This window comes from Oryctolagus cuniculus, chromosome 2 (assembly GCF_964237555.1).
Source record: "Oryctolagus cuniculus chromosome 2, mOryCun1.1, whole genome shotgun sequence".
Classification (NCBI taxonomy): Eukaryota; Metazoa; Chordata; class Mammalia; order Lagomorpha; family Leporidae; genus Oryctolagus; species Oryctolagus cuniculus.
The window spans coordinates 197,751,015-197,768,544 of NC_091433.1; the positions used below are offsets into that span (position 1 = coordinate 197,751,015).

Genomic DNA, 17,530 nt, shown 5'->3' on the forward strand with positions numbered 1-17,530 from the left:
CACCCCCCCAGGGGAGGGGCCACAGTGACGTAGCTGTTATTCTGCAGGGAGGGGCCTGGCCTGCCCCCACGTGGACCGAGGACAGAGCTCTCCGGCACTCAGGGAAAAGCAGGACAATGCACACAAACATGTGAAAACACAAAATCATGCTTTACCCGTTTAAAGGGATATTCGCGTAAAAGTTGAGTCTATATGAAAGGACTGTAATGGACTGAATGTTTGGGTCCTCCCCATAATGCCTATGCTGAAGCCTAACCTCAAGGCAACAGGACTGGGAGGGGGGGCCTTTGGGATGATTGCGCCATGAGGGCGGAGCCTCATGAGGGGATCAGAGCCATTATAAGAGGTGTGGGGGCGGGCGTTTGGTGCCAGGTGAGAATGCCACTCGGGACACCCACGTGCTGTCCCAGAGCACCTGAGTTCAAGTCTCAACTCCTCTGCTCCAAATTCCAGCTTCCTGCTAATTTACATCCTAGGAAGTAGCCAGTGATAACTCAAGCACTTGGGTGCCTGCCACCCATGCAGGAGGCCTGGACTAAGTCCCATCTCCTGGCTTCAATCTGGCCCAGTCCCAGATGTGCTGGGCATTTGAGAAGTAAATCAGCAAATGGGGGATTGATCTCTGTCTGTCTGTCTGGGATCGGGAGAGGAACAGAGGGGCAGGAAAGAGGGAGGCAAGAAGGGAGAAGAGACGCCAGAAAGCCGGTCCCTCTCTACCTGCTCCCCTCCACGGGAGGACCCAGCATGAAGATGGCCATCTGAGAGGGCCCTTAAACACAGGGTCTTCCGGCACCTCTATCTCAGACCCCAGCCTGCAGCTCTGTGAGAGGTTGTCGCTCCCCCATTCGTGGAGGAATGACACAGGACCCTGCGCTGTTCTTTTGTCTGCTCGGCCCTCCCCGGGTTTGCTGCTGGTTCTTCCCAGGTTGGCTACCGTCCCTTCCACCTCCGTGGAAGGGCGGTTCCCCCTGCCACTTTCCCCACTTCCGCGGGGGAGCAGCACACCGCCAGCCAGCTCTCTCGAGGGCTACTCAGATGTTCCTTCAGATAGATGTTCCTGGTGCATGTTGTTTCTCTCCTCCTTTATAGTCCTCTTCCACCAATCCCAACTCTGCTACCCACACGCCGAGCACGCTGCTCTCCTCCAATCAGGAGCAGGATCAGCTCCTGCAGCTTATCAGTCAAACTGATGAGGCAGCTGCGTAGAGGTTGTTTGCTCCCTCTCAGCGCCATATTGTGGGAGAGCAGATGCATAGAATAAGTCTTAATTCCAGTAACTTAGTCTAGTCTCAGTTGCTCCCAAGAGGTATTTGTGCTAAAGGCACTCAGTCCACGGCGCTCTGCTACAGCAGCCATGATGGAGACCTACTCCAGCCTCACAGAAGGCCAATTCTGTGAAGGGAAGGAGCGGATTGGCCTTGAAATTGGTGGTAGAAGGGACTTTAGCTTTTAATATAATATTTTCTCATCCAAAAAGAAAAAATCACTATCCTGTGTGATGTTCAGCTGCGAGACTATACATATACATACCACATATGTGTGCACATGTGTAGGGATGGCTGTGTTCTTGTGTGTGTAAAACATAAGAAGCCCCCCATGCCCCTTCCTCAGTCCACCTCTTCACACACTGTGCCTCCCAGTTTGATGTGTGTCCATTCAAACCCCGCTTCATGCAAGGGCCTCTTTAGTTGCTGGCGTGTGGAAAGCTAGCCCACGGCATTCCATGTCCTGTGCACAGACCAAGCCATGGCACTCCACATCTGAAACTAGTCCTCTGTTGATTTTTCTTTCCCTTCAAACAGTACCGGATTGAAAATTCTCTGCACTTGTTTGGTTACTTGTGCAAATAACATAAATCTCCAGAATACCCATGTCAACTTGAGTGCTTGTGCACTTAAATTTTTCAGATAGGACACACGACAAAATGGTAAGGGCTTGGATCTTACTTGCATTGTGACCTAGGTAAAGGTAATTAACATCTCTGCCCCTCATTTTACTTTGGTTTTCTCCTGCAGAATAAGCAAAGTCAATAGATGCAAGGGGCTCCAGAGGTCAGCCCTCAGCTGGCTCTGAACCCAGCCAGGTTCTGCCCAGAGAGCAGCCATTTCTACAGGTTGACCAGATGGCCACTGCCCCCAAGTGGAGTCTGCAAGGCCCTCAACTGTGACTACACTCCCTGCATGTGGGCACTCACTCTTGGTGCAGCAGTCATAGGAATTCACACTCCACGCTGAGTGTGACAAGGGTGTGAGATTCCACCAGAGCTTCCATTTCTTCCCCTTTTTGTCAGTATCTTCTCCATTTTGTAAAATAAGCATGTCCTATACCTCTATAATTATGAAAGTCAACCATTTTCCAAAAAAACTCATGACATGTCAGCTTTCTTCCCAACACAGATTATAAAATCCACATTAATCAGAAGATCAGTGTTTAAAGATCTCAGTATTTTCCCCATAAAGCAATGTGGTCCCCAATTCCATGGTCAGGCCTCTGTCTGCTCTGTGCTGTGACAGCCTGAGCTGATGCTGATTCACACAGGTTTCCAACCTTTGGGCTCCCTGACACACAGCATGGGTCTCCCAGCCCAGATAGACAGGTAGATTTTAAACAGAGCTACATGGATCATGCTCCACCAACACATTACATGGCAGGACACCAGTGTACGGTACCTTTATGAGGTTCTCTGCAGGTGAAAAAAAATCATCGGTTGCAAATAAAACCTAGACAAAGAAAAGAAGGAAGAAGGATAAAATAACCATAAATTAAGACCATTTGATTTTATTCCCTGATGAAATGTCACAAGACTCAGTGGAAAGAAACAGCTAGGGGCAGAGCCACAGAGCTTTTGAAACATTTAAGGTCTGTGGTCTACCTGCTCCCCAATCTTTTCTTCCCTCCCTTTCAGTGTAAACCCCTTTCTCACCTGGCCATGAACTTCCTACACCTGAGAAGCAAATGAACCACATTCTTCTTCCAAAACCAAACACCTCGGGCTTTGCTACTCTTTCACAAACAGCAGTGAGCAGAGTCCACACCACGTGGCACCTGGGCCAGCTCAGGAGTTCCTCCACACGCTCGCTCTGGCCTCGTGGGCAGTGTTCTGGGAATGTATTCACCTCAGCACACTTCTGAGAGTAACGTTTGGTGCTACTAATTGTACACCAGACATGATCATTATCAAGGAAAACAGACATGGGCACAATTTTCTCGAGCAAAACAAGCTGTGGATCCCTCACTCCACCTAAGCCAGGGCCAAGTAGCCAGTACAGCCTGGAGGGGCACCGTTCTGCTCTCTGACTCCAGACATGCACCTGAAGGGCAGGAGAGGCCGAGCTGAAGCGGAGCCACAGCTGCTGGGGCACAGGAGTTAGGGGAGTCGCTCCTGCCTGGGGCTGACCTGCCCCAGGAATGTCTCAGGGAGAATGGGCAGACACAGCAGGGCCGCCTAACTACTCATGCTGCTCAGGGGAAGCTCCCTCCAGGCTGCCTCTGCACTCCAACACCTACATGCACCCGAAACACTAAAGCGGCTGCAAAGCCCCTGCCCCACCTTGCCCAGCACCTCCCTCTCCTGCGTCCTTATCTGAGTGCTCTTTCCCAACCACTGCCCCCAGCAGGCCATGGCTGGAGTCCAGGGCTTCCCCCAACCCACCCCGACACCCTGGCCTTGTCTTTGTCTCAGCACTGGCCTGAGATTCGCACCTGTCTCCCATAAGAGTGAGACTTTCAAGGGCAGGCAAGGCCCTTCCCTTCTGTGCTGTACAGAGTGGCTCTGATAGTGCCAGTGCCTCGGGGCCTCTGCACATCCCTGATCCCTCAGCGTTCTGCACCGAACGTGTAACCAGTTCCCCAGAGAGCTCCCCTGTGGCACTAGCTGTGAGACACACAGAAGCCATGTGGATCCTTTCCAAAAATGCAAAATGTTTATGAACAAGCAACAAAAAAAAAAAAAAAAAAAAAAAAAACTTCAGGTACTGCTGCCCTTACTCAGAATTGCCACCAATTTTAGAGAAATTCTTTGGGAGCCTCGATCATGTTCTTCCAGGCCAGGCCACTGCTGCAGCTGGTCAGCTGTTTCTGACCATTCCTATCAGATTCCCCCCACGGGAGTGGAACCCCAGCACAGGCACAAGCAGCACATGTCCTGGCCATGGGACACTCACTCACTACCTTTCCTCCCACGGCCTCCGAGGCCATGTCGATGAGCTGGGTGAAGTCCAGGAACCTGGTCAGTTTACCCTCCTTTGGTGTGTCTGCCATGCTTCCTGCAAGAGAGACAGGTGGGCTCGATCAAACTCCAGGCACAGGTGGGCAGCAGGGAGGCCCTCTTCCAGGCTCCTGAAACCAAGATGGGAGACGTGCAGGGCTCAGGCCACGGCAGAACTGGACCAAGTGCCAGCTGGATGTGGCCAGTGCCCTCCCAGGATGATGTGCCAGTGAGAGGTGACTTTGCATAAACAGCCTTGGGGGCTCAGGCTTAGACTGTGGCTTCCTCCTCAAGTATCTGAGAATAGAATATTGCTGAAAATACGGATCCTACCACCACAAAATGCAAACTTGGCTTTACTATTTAAAAGGGAAAAATCCTTTTCATTTAGGAAAGAGCAAGCGGTTGGCAGCCCAGCCAGCCACGGGCCCAGGGAGCAGGTGCACCTGCCTGCTGGCACACCCAGGAGGGCTGTCCATGCCACAGACCTCCCAGGACACTCAGGCCAGAGCCATCCTGTCTCTGGAACTAAGAGACGGAACTTTACCCAGCTCCCCAGTGTCTCTGAGAAAGCAGGGACTTGGAGAGGTGGAGATGAGCCCTCAAGGGGAAGACAGGGTCTGGACCCACCCCAAGGCCTCCCCACCCCCAAGACAGTGGACAATCTCACCTCTACCCTTTCCTCCTGCCTCTCATGAGAGAGGAACTACACAAAAGCTAACATCTAAGGGTTGGCATCGTGGTACAGCAGGTTAAGCTGCCTCCTGCAATGGCAGCATCCCATAACCGTGGGTCAGTTCAAGTCCCAGCTGCTCCACCTCCAATCCCACTCCCTACTAATGCAACTGGGAAAGCAGCTGAAATGACCCCAGGAGCTTGGTCCTCTGCCCCACATGTGGGAGACCAGGATGGGATTCCAGGCTTCTGGCTTCAGTCTGGCCAGACCTGGCTTTTGTGACCATCTGGGGAGTAAACCAGCAAATGGAAGATCTCTCTGTCTCTCTCTCTCCTCCTCTCTCTGTCACTCTACCTTTTAAATAAATTTAAAAATCTTTTTAAAAAAACTTGTTAAAATTTATTCTCTAATTTTACCAAGAAGAGACACACAGCTCCATGGATGTGAGCAGTCAGCTCTCCCCTGAGGCTAACTGACCATCAAACACCACCTTCCCTAGGAAACCCACACTCCTTTCACCAACAGGCTCTCTACAACCCACTGACAGGAATGCGAATGGGCATAGTGTCTCCAGAGCATGATTTGGAGACCCAGCCATGTGAGAAGGGGCTCCCGCCATTGTCCTTAGCTGGCCTTCTCTGGTTCTCGGCACTGGGCTGTCCCCTGCTCTGCACCCAGGCCTGGCTCTTAGGGTCCCCACACACTGATGACCCCCAAAATGTACATGGTCTTCCCGGGCAGCAGCAGAGTGGTGCCTGCCTTGGGAGTGCAATCAGATCCCAGAGCTGACCTGTCCGAGACACGGCAGGTGGCCCCACCTCAGCCTCCCCTCCCAGTCGCTAGGCAGAACCCTGCAGTCATCAGCATTCGCCCCCGACGCCCTCACACCCGCACCCATCTGCCAAACCCTGTCTGCCTCAAAAGTAGGTACGAGATCTTAAAATTGTAAAATACCTGGAATTTTCTCAAATGCAAACTGAGTCGAAGGGTGCGAAGAAGGGATGGGTGAGGTGAGGTGGGCCGAGCACTGGTGATGATTGTAGCAGGAGGGTGACAGGGACATGGAGCAGTCACATGGTATCTGTACCCATTGCTGTGTGTGAAATCACCCACACTCAAAGCCACACATATCTCACACACACCACACCTATCTCACACATACCTGTCTCACACAGATGTCACACACACATTACATACATATCTCACCACACATCACACACATACATCAATCTCACACACATATTACATACATATCTCATACAACATACATCACATTCACCACACCTATCACATACACATCACACACATATCTCATATGCACATGTCACACATATATCATACACCTATCTCATATATACCTGTCTCACTCAGATGTCACACACACATCACATACACATCTCACACACCACACATCACTCACACACATTTATCACACACACACATTATGCACACACACATCATACCACGGGGTCATCCCAAGGGCCTGGAACACTGCGTGGCACACACAAGCATATCTCACACACATCACACACACAATCACACCATCAGTGCATTCCAGGGCTTGGAACACTACCTGGCACACACACACACGCACATCACATATGCACACAAATCACACTACAGGTGTATCCCAAGATCTTAGAATACTACCTGGCACACACACTCACACCACACACACACACACACACTCACACACACACTCCATAGTGTGTCCCCAGGGCTTAGAACACTGTGTGGCACACACAAGGTGCCCATGAAATACTTGCTGAATAAAGAGATGAATGAGCAACTTCCTCCCTGTGTCTGTGTCACAAAGCCTGTTCCCTCACTGGACTCAAAGCTTCCTGGGAGAGACAAGCTGCCCAAGCACTGAGTACCTGGTGCTGAGTTTGCCTCAGTGTCACACACCATTCAGACATCTTCTCTCACTGTCAGCCTCAGGAAAACCCCACCACTGGGTGTTACCCACATCTTAGAAATGAAGAAAATGCATTTTTGGAAGGTTGCGTAAGTTGTCTAACCACTCAGCTGAGCAGTGAACCATGGTACCAGCCAGGTGTGTCCACATATGAGGGATATTTGGGAGCTCTAAGGACAGTGCTGGCACATGGGACGTGCTAATGCTGCTAAACAAGCAAATTGCATGTGGTTCTGCATTTATTCACTCAATAAGCAGGCACAGAGCTCCTGAGGTGTTCAGATGCTGATCCAAGTGCTGGGAACCCACCTGCCCTCAGAGGGCTCCCATCCTAGGCAAGGCACTGGCCTCCAGGCACAGCAGGGCACAGAGGACACCCCGGTGAGCCTTGTGTTGGGGGGATCAAGAATCCCCCCTGAGGAGTGGACTGTCGCTCCCCCTCTTCATGGAGGAACGACACAGGACCCTGCGCTGTTCTTTTGTCTGCTCGGCCCTTCCCGGGTTTGCTGCTGGTTCTTCCCGGGTTGGCTACCGTCCCTTCCACCTCCGTGGAAGGGCGGTTCCCCCTAGCCACTTTCCCCACTTCCGCGGGGGAGTGGCACACCACCGGCCGGCTCTCTCGGGGGCTGCACAGGTGTTCCTTTTAGATGTTCCCCTTAGATGTTCCTGGTGCATGTTGTCTCTCTCCTCCTTTATAGTCCTCTTCCACCAATCCCAACTCTGCTACCCACATGCCGAGTACGCTGCTCTCCTCCAATCAGGAGCAGGTCCTACAGTTTATTGGTTGAACTGGAGGCAGCTGTGTAGAAGCTGTTTCCTCCTCTCCCAGCGCCATATTGTGGGAGAGCAGATGCATAGAATAAGTCTTAATTCCAGTAACTTAGTCTAGTCCGAGTTGCTCCCCACAGTGGACATGAGCCTGACTCAGAAAAGGAGCAAATCCCCAGATGAGGGACTACAGGCAGGAAGGCATAGAGGCAGATGGGCCCTGTGAACAGAGGAGTTGCATGGTGCTGCTCACCTGGACCTGCACCACCCAACAGGGAAGCCACCCAGGACCATCAGTGCATTTCACTTTAGTTAAAGTAAAGTGAAACTTAAAGCCCAGTCTCCTTTGTCCCAGACACTTTTCATGCACAGTGGCCAAATGCAGCTCCACCTTGGATGGTAGACATACAAGATTTTCCAGGCTCTACTAGAAAAGTTTCAAGTAGAGATTGGATCAGTAATGAAGACTTTCTGAACAAAGAAAAGCCCAGGACTGAATGGCTTTACTCATGAATTCCACCAGACTTTTAAAGAATTAATTCTTCTCAAACTATTCAAAACAACTGAAAGGGAGAGAATCCTCCCAAATTCCTTCTATGAAGCCAGCATCACCTTAATTCCAAAACCAGAAAAAGATACAAAAAAGAAAGAAGCCTATAGACCAAAACCCCTGATGAACATATATGCAAAAATCCTCAACAAAATACTAGCTAATTGAATCAACAACACATCAGAAGATCATTTACTGGATCAAGTAGGATTTATCTCTGGTATGCAGAGATGGCTCGACATACACAAATCAATAATGTAATACATCATATTAACAAATTGAAGAATAAAAACTATAAATTATATGAACTGGCGCTGTGGCGTGGTGGGTGAAGCCACTACCTGCAGTGCCAGCATCCCATATGGGTTCCAGTTTAAGAGCTGATGGCTCCACTTCCAATCCAGCTCTCTGCTATGGCCCGGGAAAGCAGTGGAAGGTGGCCCAAGTGCTTGGGCACTGCAAAGAAAAAACTCAACAAAATGAAGAGGCAACTGACAGAATGGGAAAAAATATTTGTAAACTATACAACTGATAGAGGATTAATATCCAGGATCTATAAAGAGCTCAAGAAACTCAACAAAAATAAAAAAAACAATCCAGTTAAGAAATGGGCAAAGGGGGCCAGCACTGTGGCACAGTAGGTTAAGCTTTTGCCTGTAAAGCTGGCATCCCATAAGGGCACCAATTTGAGTCCTAGCTACTCGACTTCCAACTCAGCTTCCTGATAATAGCATGGGAAAGCAGTGGAAGATGGTCCAAGTGCTTGGGTGCCTGTACCCTCAAGGGAGAACCAGATGAAGCTCCTGGCTCCTGGCTTCAGACCAGCCAGCTCCAGATTTTGAGGCCATTTGAGGAATGAACCATTGGTTGGAAGACCTCTCTCTCTGTCTCTCCCTCTCTCTGTAACTCTGCTTCTCAAATAAATAAATAAATATTTAAAATAAAAGAAAAAGAAACGGGCAAATGATATGAACAAGCACTTTTCAAAGGATGAAATACAAATGGCTAACAGACACATGAAAAAATGTTCAGGATCACTAGCCATCAGGGAAATGCAAATACAAACCACAGTCAGATTTCACCTCACCCCAGTTAGAATGGCTGTCTTCCACAAATCGAAAAACAATATATGCAGGTGAGTATGTGGGAAAAAAGGTACCCTAATCCACTGGTGGGATTAGGTGGGAATGTAAACTAGTACAACTATATGAAAGAAGACATGGAGATTCCTTAGAGATCTGAAAATAGATCTACTAAATGACACAGCATCCCATTCCTGGGAATTTACTCAAACAAAACAAAATCAGCATATGAAAGAGTTATTTGTATTCCCATGTTTATTGCAGCTCAATTCACAATAGCTAAGATGTGGAATCAACCCAGATGCTCATCAACTTACAACTGAATAAAGAAAATGTGGTATATGTACACAGTGGAATACTACTCAACCGTAAAAAAGAGTAAAGTCCTGTATTTTGCAACAAAATGGATGCAACTGGAAACCATTATGCTTAGCAAAACAAGCCAGTCCCCAGAAGATAAATATCATATGTTTTCTCTGATATATTGTGGTTTATATAGAATACCAAAAAATATATAGGAATGAAATGGTCATTTTGGATGATTGCTGTTTTTAGCCCTTGTTTATATTCCTGTAGAACTGTGGTCTTTATAATTTTTACTTGTTGAATAGTATGATTAGTGGCAAATTAAGCCTGTGAATATAGAGTGGATTCAAATTATGGCTTTGTAAAAACTGATGAAGAGAGGAGAGGGAGGAGGTGGGGGCAGTAGGAGAGTGAGGGAAGTATGTTCTCTTCTTGGAACTGTACATATGGAATGTATAAAAACTGTTCTCTTTATATTAATAAAAAAGTTTTTAAAAGCTTTAAGGAGGTGATAGTGCAGGGCCCACCCCATAGTCCCCACCTCATGGAATCTGAAAATTGAGATAGTACTAAGCCACAACACAAATTCGCGACCTACATCAAGCCTCAAAGTGCTTCCCAAGGCTGGGGGTTCTCCCTGCGTTGCCCTGTTTGCTGGGCTAGATTGGCAGGATGTGAGGCACAGGTGTGGAGGCTGCAAAGGTGGAGGTTCCAGGGGCTTGGACCCCCTTTACCATCACACAGGGTTGTGCCTGGCACTGCAGGCAGCAAGGCCATGACTGTGCAACTTAGCCTAGTGAGCCGCGGCGCCGGCAATATATGACTGTGCAACTTAAACACTTGATTTACCCCATTGCTCCCCAGGACAGCTCGTCTGTTCCCATTCAGGGGCAGCCAAGACCAGAGGCACCAGGGCAGAGCATGCTGACCATCTGCCTGAGTCCATTATTTTCTGTCTCCTCTGCATGGTCCCTGTGTGCTGGAGGAAGCACAGTGTTATCGTAAGAGCAACACAGCCCTTGGGGGCCTGCACCCCAGCCTCCCTGCTCAGCACAGAGTTGGAGGTGGAGACATCCTTTCATCTCTGCTGTGTTTCATCTTTTTCTTTGATGTGCCTCAAATGGCCTCCACAGAGCATTCTGTGTTACATGCGTGCACCCAAGGCTGCAGATTCAATAGAAAAAGATGAACAGAGAGAAAGGCATTGTGCAGCTTTTCAAGGCAAATGTCTCAATGCCGCAATTTATATCCCCTCTCCCAAAAAACTCATCTCAATGTAGATATTTCAACGCTTCAGCTCAATTCTCCAAAAAAAAAACTCCCTTCTGGAAATGACTTGAAAATAAATGTGTTAAAAACTCTTCTTCAGAAAATGCTTCAGAAAATAGTGCCCTCTGTGGTTTGTGCTAGAAGGCAGACTTCCACTATTCCTCTCCATATTCTAGGCACCATCCAGGGGCAAGGTATAGGCTGCTTTAACGTGACCTGACATTCAACTAGGTGAACAGTTTCCAGTAGTAAAATAGATTTTTTAAATATTTATTCATGTATTTGTTGGAAATGTAGAGTGACAAAGAGAGAGGGAGAGACAGAGAATGATCTCCCATCTGCTGGTTCACTCTCCAAGTGGTCACAACAGCCAGGGTGGGACCAGGCTGAAGCCAGGAGTCAGGAATTCCATCCTGGTCTCCCACATGGGTGGCAGGGCCCCCAAGTACTTGGGACATCATCCGCTGCCTTTCCAAGAGCATTTGCAGGGAGATGGATCAGAAGTAGAGCAGCTGAGACTCGAACAAGCACTCTGATATGGGATGCCAGCATCTCAGGCAACAGCTTAATCCATTGCACCACAACACCAGCCCCTCAAATATTACATATATATATATGTTATATATATATATATATATATGCTGGAGTATTTTAAAATGTTCAGGTAGTGTTGATTTTGTGCTACAGTGGGTTTTGCTGCCACTTACAACGTTAGCATCCCATATCTGAGTGCCAATTTGAGTACCAGCTCCTCTGCATCTGATCCAACTTCCTGTTAATGTTGTTCCTTCTCTCTCTCTCTCTCTCTCTCTCTAACTCTCCCTCCTTCTGATATTCTGCCTTTCCAACTTAACCCCCTGCTAATACTTCTGGGCAAAGAGCATGGGAGATCTGGATGTATTTCCTGGCTCCTGACTTCTTCCTGGCCCATCCCTGAGAGTGGCAGCTATTTGGGGAGTGAACCAGTGTATGGAAGATCTCTTCTTTCTCTCTCTCTCTCTCTCTCTCTCTCCCTCTCTCTTTGTGTAACTTGGCTTTTCAAATAAATAAATCCCTAAAAGTAAATAAATCTTTAAATTCAGTTCCCTAGCCATATTGGCCACATCTATGTGACTGGCAGCTGCCACACTGAGAAGCACAGAAACACTTTTTCCACTGTGGCATAGATCTCTACCAGACAGTGTGTATGTGGCTGATGAAGCTGTTTTCATGCACACTGTAGAAGATTGCCCATTATTTCCAAATCCGTTTTTACTGATTACTTCAGAACTAATACCAAAGGCTAGCAATGGCCTTAGAAGTCTTAGGCTGCCTCTCCTCCATGTAGGAAACCCTCAATGCCACCACACAACCATCTCCGTGACTATCTGCGCTGAAGACCTTCTACGCACACACCTGCTGCCCCTAATCCTAGTAAATACCTTGCCAGGCAGTACTGTGGTCGTCCTCTTCCCTAGGAAAGGGAATCTGACCTTCCCCTCTCTGATGCCAAAGCTGGTACTCCTACATCACACTCGCTTGAAGAGCCAGAGAGTGACACCTTCCCCACCCAGATCCCTGATAACGCCCCCAGGAAGCAAAGGCACAAGTTCTTGGGTCCTGCCACCGATCTGGGAGACCTGGATGGAGTTACTGGCTCCTGGCATTGGCCTGGTTCAGTCCAGGCTTTTGCAGACATTTGAGGAGTGAAACAGTAGATGATATCTATGGTATGTTGTTCGCCCTCTCTTGCACACTCTCCCTCTCTGTCTTGTATCAAAATCATAAATAGGGGCCAGCACTGTGGTTTAGTGGGTAAAGCTGCCGCCTGCAGTGCCAGCATCCCATATGGGCAATGGTTCAAGTCCCGGCTGCTCCATTTCCAATCCAGCTCTTTGCTGTGGCCTGGGAAAGCAGTAAAAGGTGACCCAAGTCCTTGGGGCCATGCACCCATGTGGGAGACCTGGAGGAAGCTCCTGGCTCCTGGCTTTGGATCGGCACAGCGCTGGCCAATGAGGTCAATTGGGGAGTGAACCAGCAGATGGAAGACCTCTCTCTCTCCCTTTCTCTGCCTCTCCTCTCTCTGTGTAACTTGACTTTCAAATAAATAAATAAATCTTTTTTAACTTTTATTTAATAAATATAAATTTCCAAAGTACAGCTTATGGATTACAATGGCTTCCCCCCCCCCATAACTTCTCTCCCACCCACAACCCTCTCATCTCCCACTCCCTCTCCCATTCCATTCGCGTCAAGATTCACTTTTTTTTTTTTTTTTGACAGGCAGAGTGGATAGTGAGAGAGAGAGAGACAGATAGAAAGGTCTTCCTTTTGCCATTGGTTCACCCTCCAATGGCAGCCATGGCTGGTGCGCTGGGACCGGCGCACTGCGCTGATCCGAAGGCAGGAGCCAGGTGCTTCTCCTGGTGTCCCATGCGGGTGCAGGGCCCAAGCACTTGGGCCATCCTCCACTGCACTCCCGGGCCATAGCAGAGAGCTGGACTGGAAGAGCAGCAACCGGGACAGAATCCGGTACCCCAACCGGGACTAGACCCCAGGGTGCCGGCGCCGCAGGCAGAGGATTAGCCTAGTGAGCCGTGGCGCCAGCCTTAAGTAAAGATTTCAACAGTTTGCACACACACAGAAACCTAAAGTGTAAAATACCGTTTCAGTACTAGTTATAGCATTACTTCACATTGGACAACACATTAAGGACAGAGATCCTACATGAGGAGTAAGTGCACAATGACTCCTGTTATTGACTTAACAAATTTACACTCTTGTTTATGGCATCAGTAATCTCCCTAGGCTCTTGTCATGAGTTGCCAAGGCTACGGAAGCCTTTTGAGTTTGCAGACTCCGATCTTATTTAGACAAGGTGGTAGTCAAAGTGGAAGTTCTCTCCTCCCTTCAGAGAAAGATACCTCCTTCTTTGATGGCCCATTCTTTCCACTGGGATCTCACTCACGGAGATCTTTCATTTAGTTTTTTTTGTTTGTTTGTTTTTGTTTTTGCCAGAGTGTCTTGGCTTTCCATACCTAAAATACTCTCCTGGGCTCTTCAGCCAGATCCAAATGCCTTAAGGGCTGATTCTGAGGCCAGAGTGCTGTTTAGGACATCTGCCATTCTATACGTCTGCTGTGTATCCTGCTTCCCATGTCGGATCGTTCTCTCCCTTTTTGATTCTATCAGTTAGTATTAGCAGACACTAGTCTTTGTTTGTGTGATCCCTTTGACTCTTAGACCTATCACTGTGATCAATTGTGAACTGAAATTAATCACTTGGACTAGTGAGATGGCATTGGTACATGCCACCTTGATGGGATTGAATTGAAATCCCCTGGCACATTTCTAACTCCACCGTTTGGGGCAAGTCTGATTGAGCATGTCCCAAATTGTACATCTCCTCCCTCTCTTATTCCCACTCTTATACTTAACAGAGATCACTTTTCAGTTAAGTTTAAACACCTAAGAATAATTGTGTGTTAATTACAGAGTTCAACCAATAGTATTAAGTAGGAAAAAAGAAATACTAAAAGGGATAAAGTATTAAGTTGTACATCAACAGTCAGGACAAGAGCTGATCAAGTCACTGTTTCTCATAGTATCCCTTTCACTTCAACAGGTTTCCGTTTTGGTGCTCAGTTGTCACCGATTAGGGAGAACATATGATATTTGTCCCTTTGGGACTGGTTTATTTCACTCAGCATAATGTTTTCCAGATTACTCCATTTTGTTGCAAATGACCGGATTTCATTGTTTTTGACTGCTGTATAGTATTCTATAGAGTACATGTCCCATAATTTCTTTATCCAGTCTACTGTTGATAGACATTTAGGTTGATTCCAGGTCTTAGCTATTGTGAATTGAGCTGCAATAAACATTAAGGTGCAGACAACTTTTTTGTTTGCCAATTTAATTTTGGCGCCATGGCGCAGTGGGTTAACGCCCTGGCCTGAAGCTCTGAAATCCCATATGGGTGCCAGTTCGAGGCCCAGCTGCTCCACTTCTGATCCAGCTCTCTGTTGTGGCCTGGGAAAGCAGTAGAGGATGGCCCAGGTTCTCTCTGTGTTTAACTCTGACTTCCAATAAATAAATAAATCTTAAAGCCTAAAAATAAAAAAAAATCTTCTTAAAAAAAATAAACTGAAAAGTAATAACTTTCAAGGAAAAAAGCACAAGGAGATGCTGAGCTCCAACCTTCTGAGGCCAAAGATGCTCAGCTTCTTTTCACAGTGCAGGTATGACATGGCCTCTGGGTGCCCAAAGTCCAGGGGTAGCCTGGTCCCTTCCCTCCACAGGAGCCCCTAGGGCCTAAGCTGTGCTCTTCTTTGACCAGAGGCCAGTCTTGCTGCACAGCTGGTCAGGCCCAGTCTGCAGCTCCCCAGCCCCCAGACCATCCCCATCCTCAGCTGAAGTTTGTCTGCCATACCAATGCCCCACCCCCAACTAAGAGCTTGGGTCACCATAAGGCCACGGGTGGACCACAGAGCTGGGAGCCCAGGGAGCAGACTAAGCACCCCAGCTACAGCCCCAGGCCTGCATGTCCACATGCATCACATGTGACTACAGAAGCCCAGAGAGGTGGGGCATGCACTCAGGTCACACAGTTAAAGGGGACAGATGTGGAACACAGGTGAGGGTAACCCTAATCCCACACCATCTAAAGCCATGGCCCTCCCACAGCACAGTCCTGCACGACTTCCCCAGTCTTCCTGGGACTGCACAGTTTACTCTCTATGTGCTCCCCACAGCCTCCAAAGCTGTTCCAGGCCAAGGCCCCTAGGATGAAATCGTGAGAAAGAAAGGAGACATGCACTTGCATGTGAGTGCCAGAGCCCAGCACAGCCCTGACCACTGTGTCTGAATGGCTGGCACTGGCCAGCGTCTGCTGAGGAAAGAGCCTTGTTGCCTTCCCTGTTATGTTCCTCTCCTCAGCCACAAAAGCATTCCTGGGTCACAGGAGACCCTGGAGGACGCCCCACGGCCACCACGGGCCTGAGGTTTCAGCATGCTAGTTCCCTGCCCCAGTCACAGCTGGAGGTCACAGCTCCATGACTTCTGGGACATAGGCTTGCCAAATGCTCTGCTCACTGTCCCCTGCAGCAAGCACATTGACAAAACCCCCAAGTCGAGGAGAGAAAGGGAAGGAGCCAGCTGCATCCTGGCTAGGGCCACGGCCCACCAGCCAGCCCCAGCTTTCTCTCTCCCATGACACTCAGAGCACCTGTGGCACTACTTGTGACTCTCACTGGGAACGTCTCCTGCTGTCTGCTCAAATGAGCTTGCAGTGCAGTGCGGGGTGCGACTCGGCCCTGGAATCTAGCATTCGGCAACCTTGCCAGTGCATCTGTTCCTCCCAGGAGGGCCTGCTGCAGCCGCACGAGACTGTCACTCTCTTCAGATGGAAAAGCCTGAGCCGGAAATCCCACACAGCCACGCAGCTCACCCTGTTTCTTTCCATTGGGATTTGCATTAAAATAAGAAAAGGAGCACAGGTGAGTGTAGCAAGCCTGGGACGGAGGCTGCGAGGCCCAGAACATGCTCCCTGCTGGAGAACACAGTCTTGTGGAGCTCTCATCTCCGCTGGCAGCGGGTACTAAACAGCCTCTGACCTCAGGGTGAGACTTCGGTGAGATTTACTGACTGTTCAAGTGCGGGACAAAACACGAGTGACCTGAAGCTGGGATTTGGAGATGCCCGTGATGACAGCAGGCACCCCTGGCCTCGGGTACCTGCTGGTGTTTGTCAAAGACCAGCCCTAACTGGTAGCTCTTCTCGTGAACACAGCTTTACTTCCCTATGGATTTGGTTGGTTAGATTTTGTTTTAAAAGACCGGAGTCTCATTAATTTAAGCCAGGCAGAGCAGGCACCAGAGCCCAGGCTGAACAACCTCCCTCTGGACACACGCAACACCAAGCCAGCAACACGCCGATGACTGTGTGCCACCCAGGCCCACTCTTACCTCCTAAAGCATCAAACACACCTCCTGCAACTGGCGCTCGTCCCCCAAGGCCAGCTTTAGGAGCAGCGAGTTGTTTACAAATGGTGTCAGCCGCACTCCACTCTTACCCAGAAACCTGAGCTTTAGGATCCCATGGTGCTTAGGGCCAGCTCGGAGAGAACTTAAAAGGCCTGAGATAGAACTTTCTAGGGATTGCCTTTGTCTGTGTGACATCACAAGGGCTAGGGAGATGAAGCTCAGAACCGGAACAGCCCCTCTCCAGAGAATCCAGACAGCACTCAGGAAGACACTCAGGCAAGACTGTAGCCACACCTGCCCGCTCCGGCACAGAAGCACCTGCCACTCCTTGTAATCAAAACCCAGTCCTTCTCAACAGTGCGGAATCAGAATGAAGACAAGACCCAGGGATAAAGGAAAGAGACAGTTGAAAGAAGGTAGCAGCTGGGGCCCAGGGCGGGGGAGGGCGTCTCAAGAGCTGTCCTGCTCAGTGAGGGGGGCCTGGGGCTCCTAAGGAGTGCAAAAGGGAGATGGAGCTGCTGAGAGTGGGCTGGTAGAGAGGCAGGCGTAGAAGCCCGCTGTGGGGTGGAAAACAGGGTGCCGCAGACATCCACACAGTTCCTGGAGAAACTTGCTTGGCGGCTTGACTTTATCATGAGTTGGGCATAGCAATATATTCTGCACAAAAAAGCAGCTACAAAATGTTATTTGGCCGGAATCCGAAAGAGGCGAAGCACTGCATTTTGAGACTTCAGTGTTCCGTTAACCAGGATGAAGCTCACTCAGCCTGGGGCCCATGCTTATTGTGCCCT

At 49.1% G+C, this 17,530-nt stretch overlaps 1 protein-coding gene across 4 annotated transcripts in view; it reads right to left on the bottom strand.

Annotated features, from left to right (window-relative positions):
* ALLC (allantoicase) overlaps positions 1-16,892 on the bottom strand; it is a 36,698-nt gene extending 19,806 nt beyond the window's left edge. The window contains exons 1-3 of one of the 4 annotated variants that reach the window (XM_008274559.3): positions 16,743-16,892; positions 4,171-4,265; positions 2,670-2,720 (exon numbers count right to left, since the gene is read on the bottom strand). In XM_008274559.3, the coding sequence (XP_008272781.1) occupies positions 2,670-2,720; positions 4,171-4,260 (141 nt within the window). In that variant the 5' untranslated portion in view covers positions 4,261-4,265; positions 16,743-16,892. Of the gene's footprint in view, positions 1-2,669; positions 2,721-4,170; positions 4,339-16,721 lie in introns of those variants that run through there. The other 3 variants (XM_008274558.3, XM_051833284.2, XM_008274560.3) reach the window with 3 other exon arrangements.
* Between the last annotated feature and the right edge of the window lie 638 nt (positions 16,893-17,530).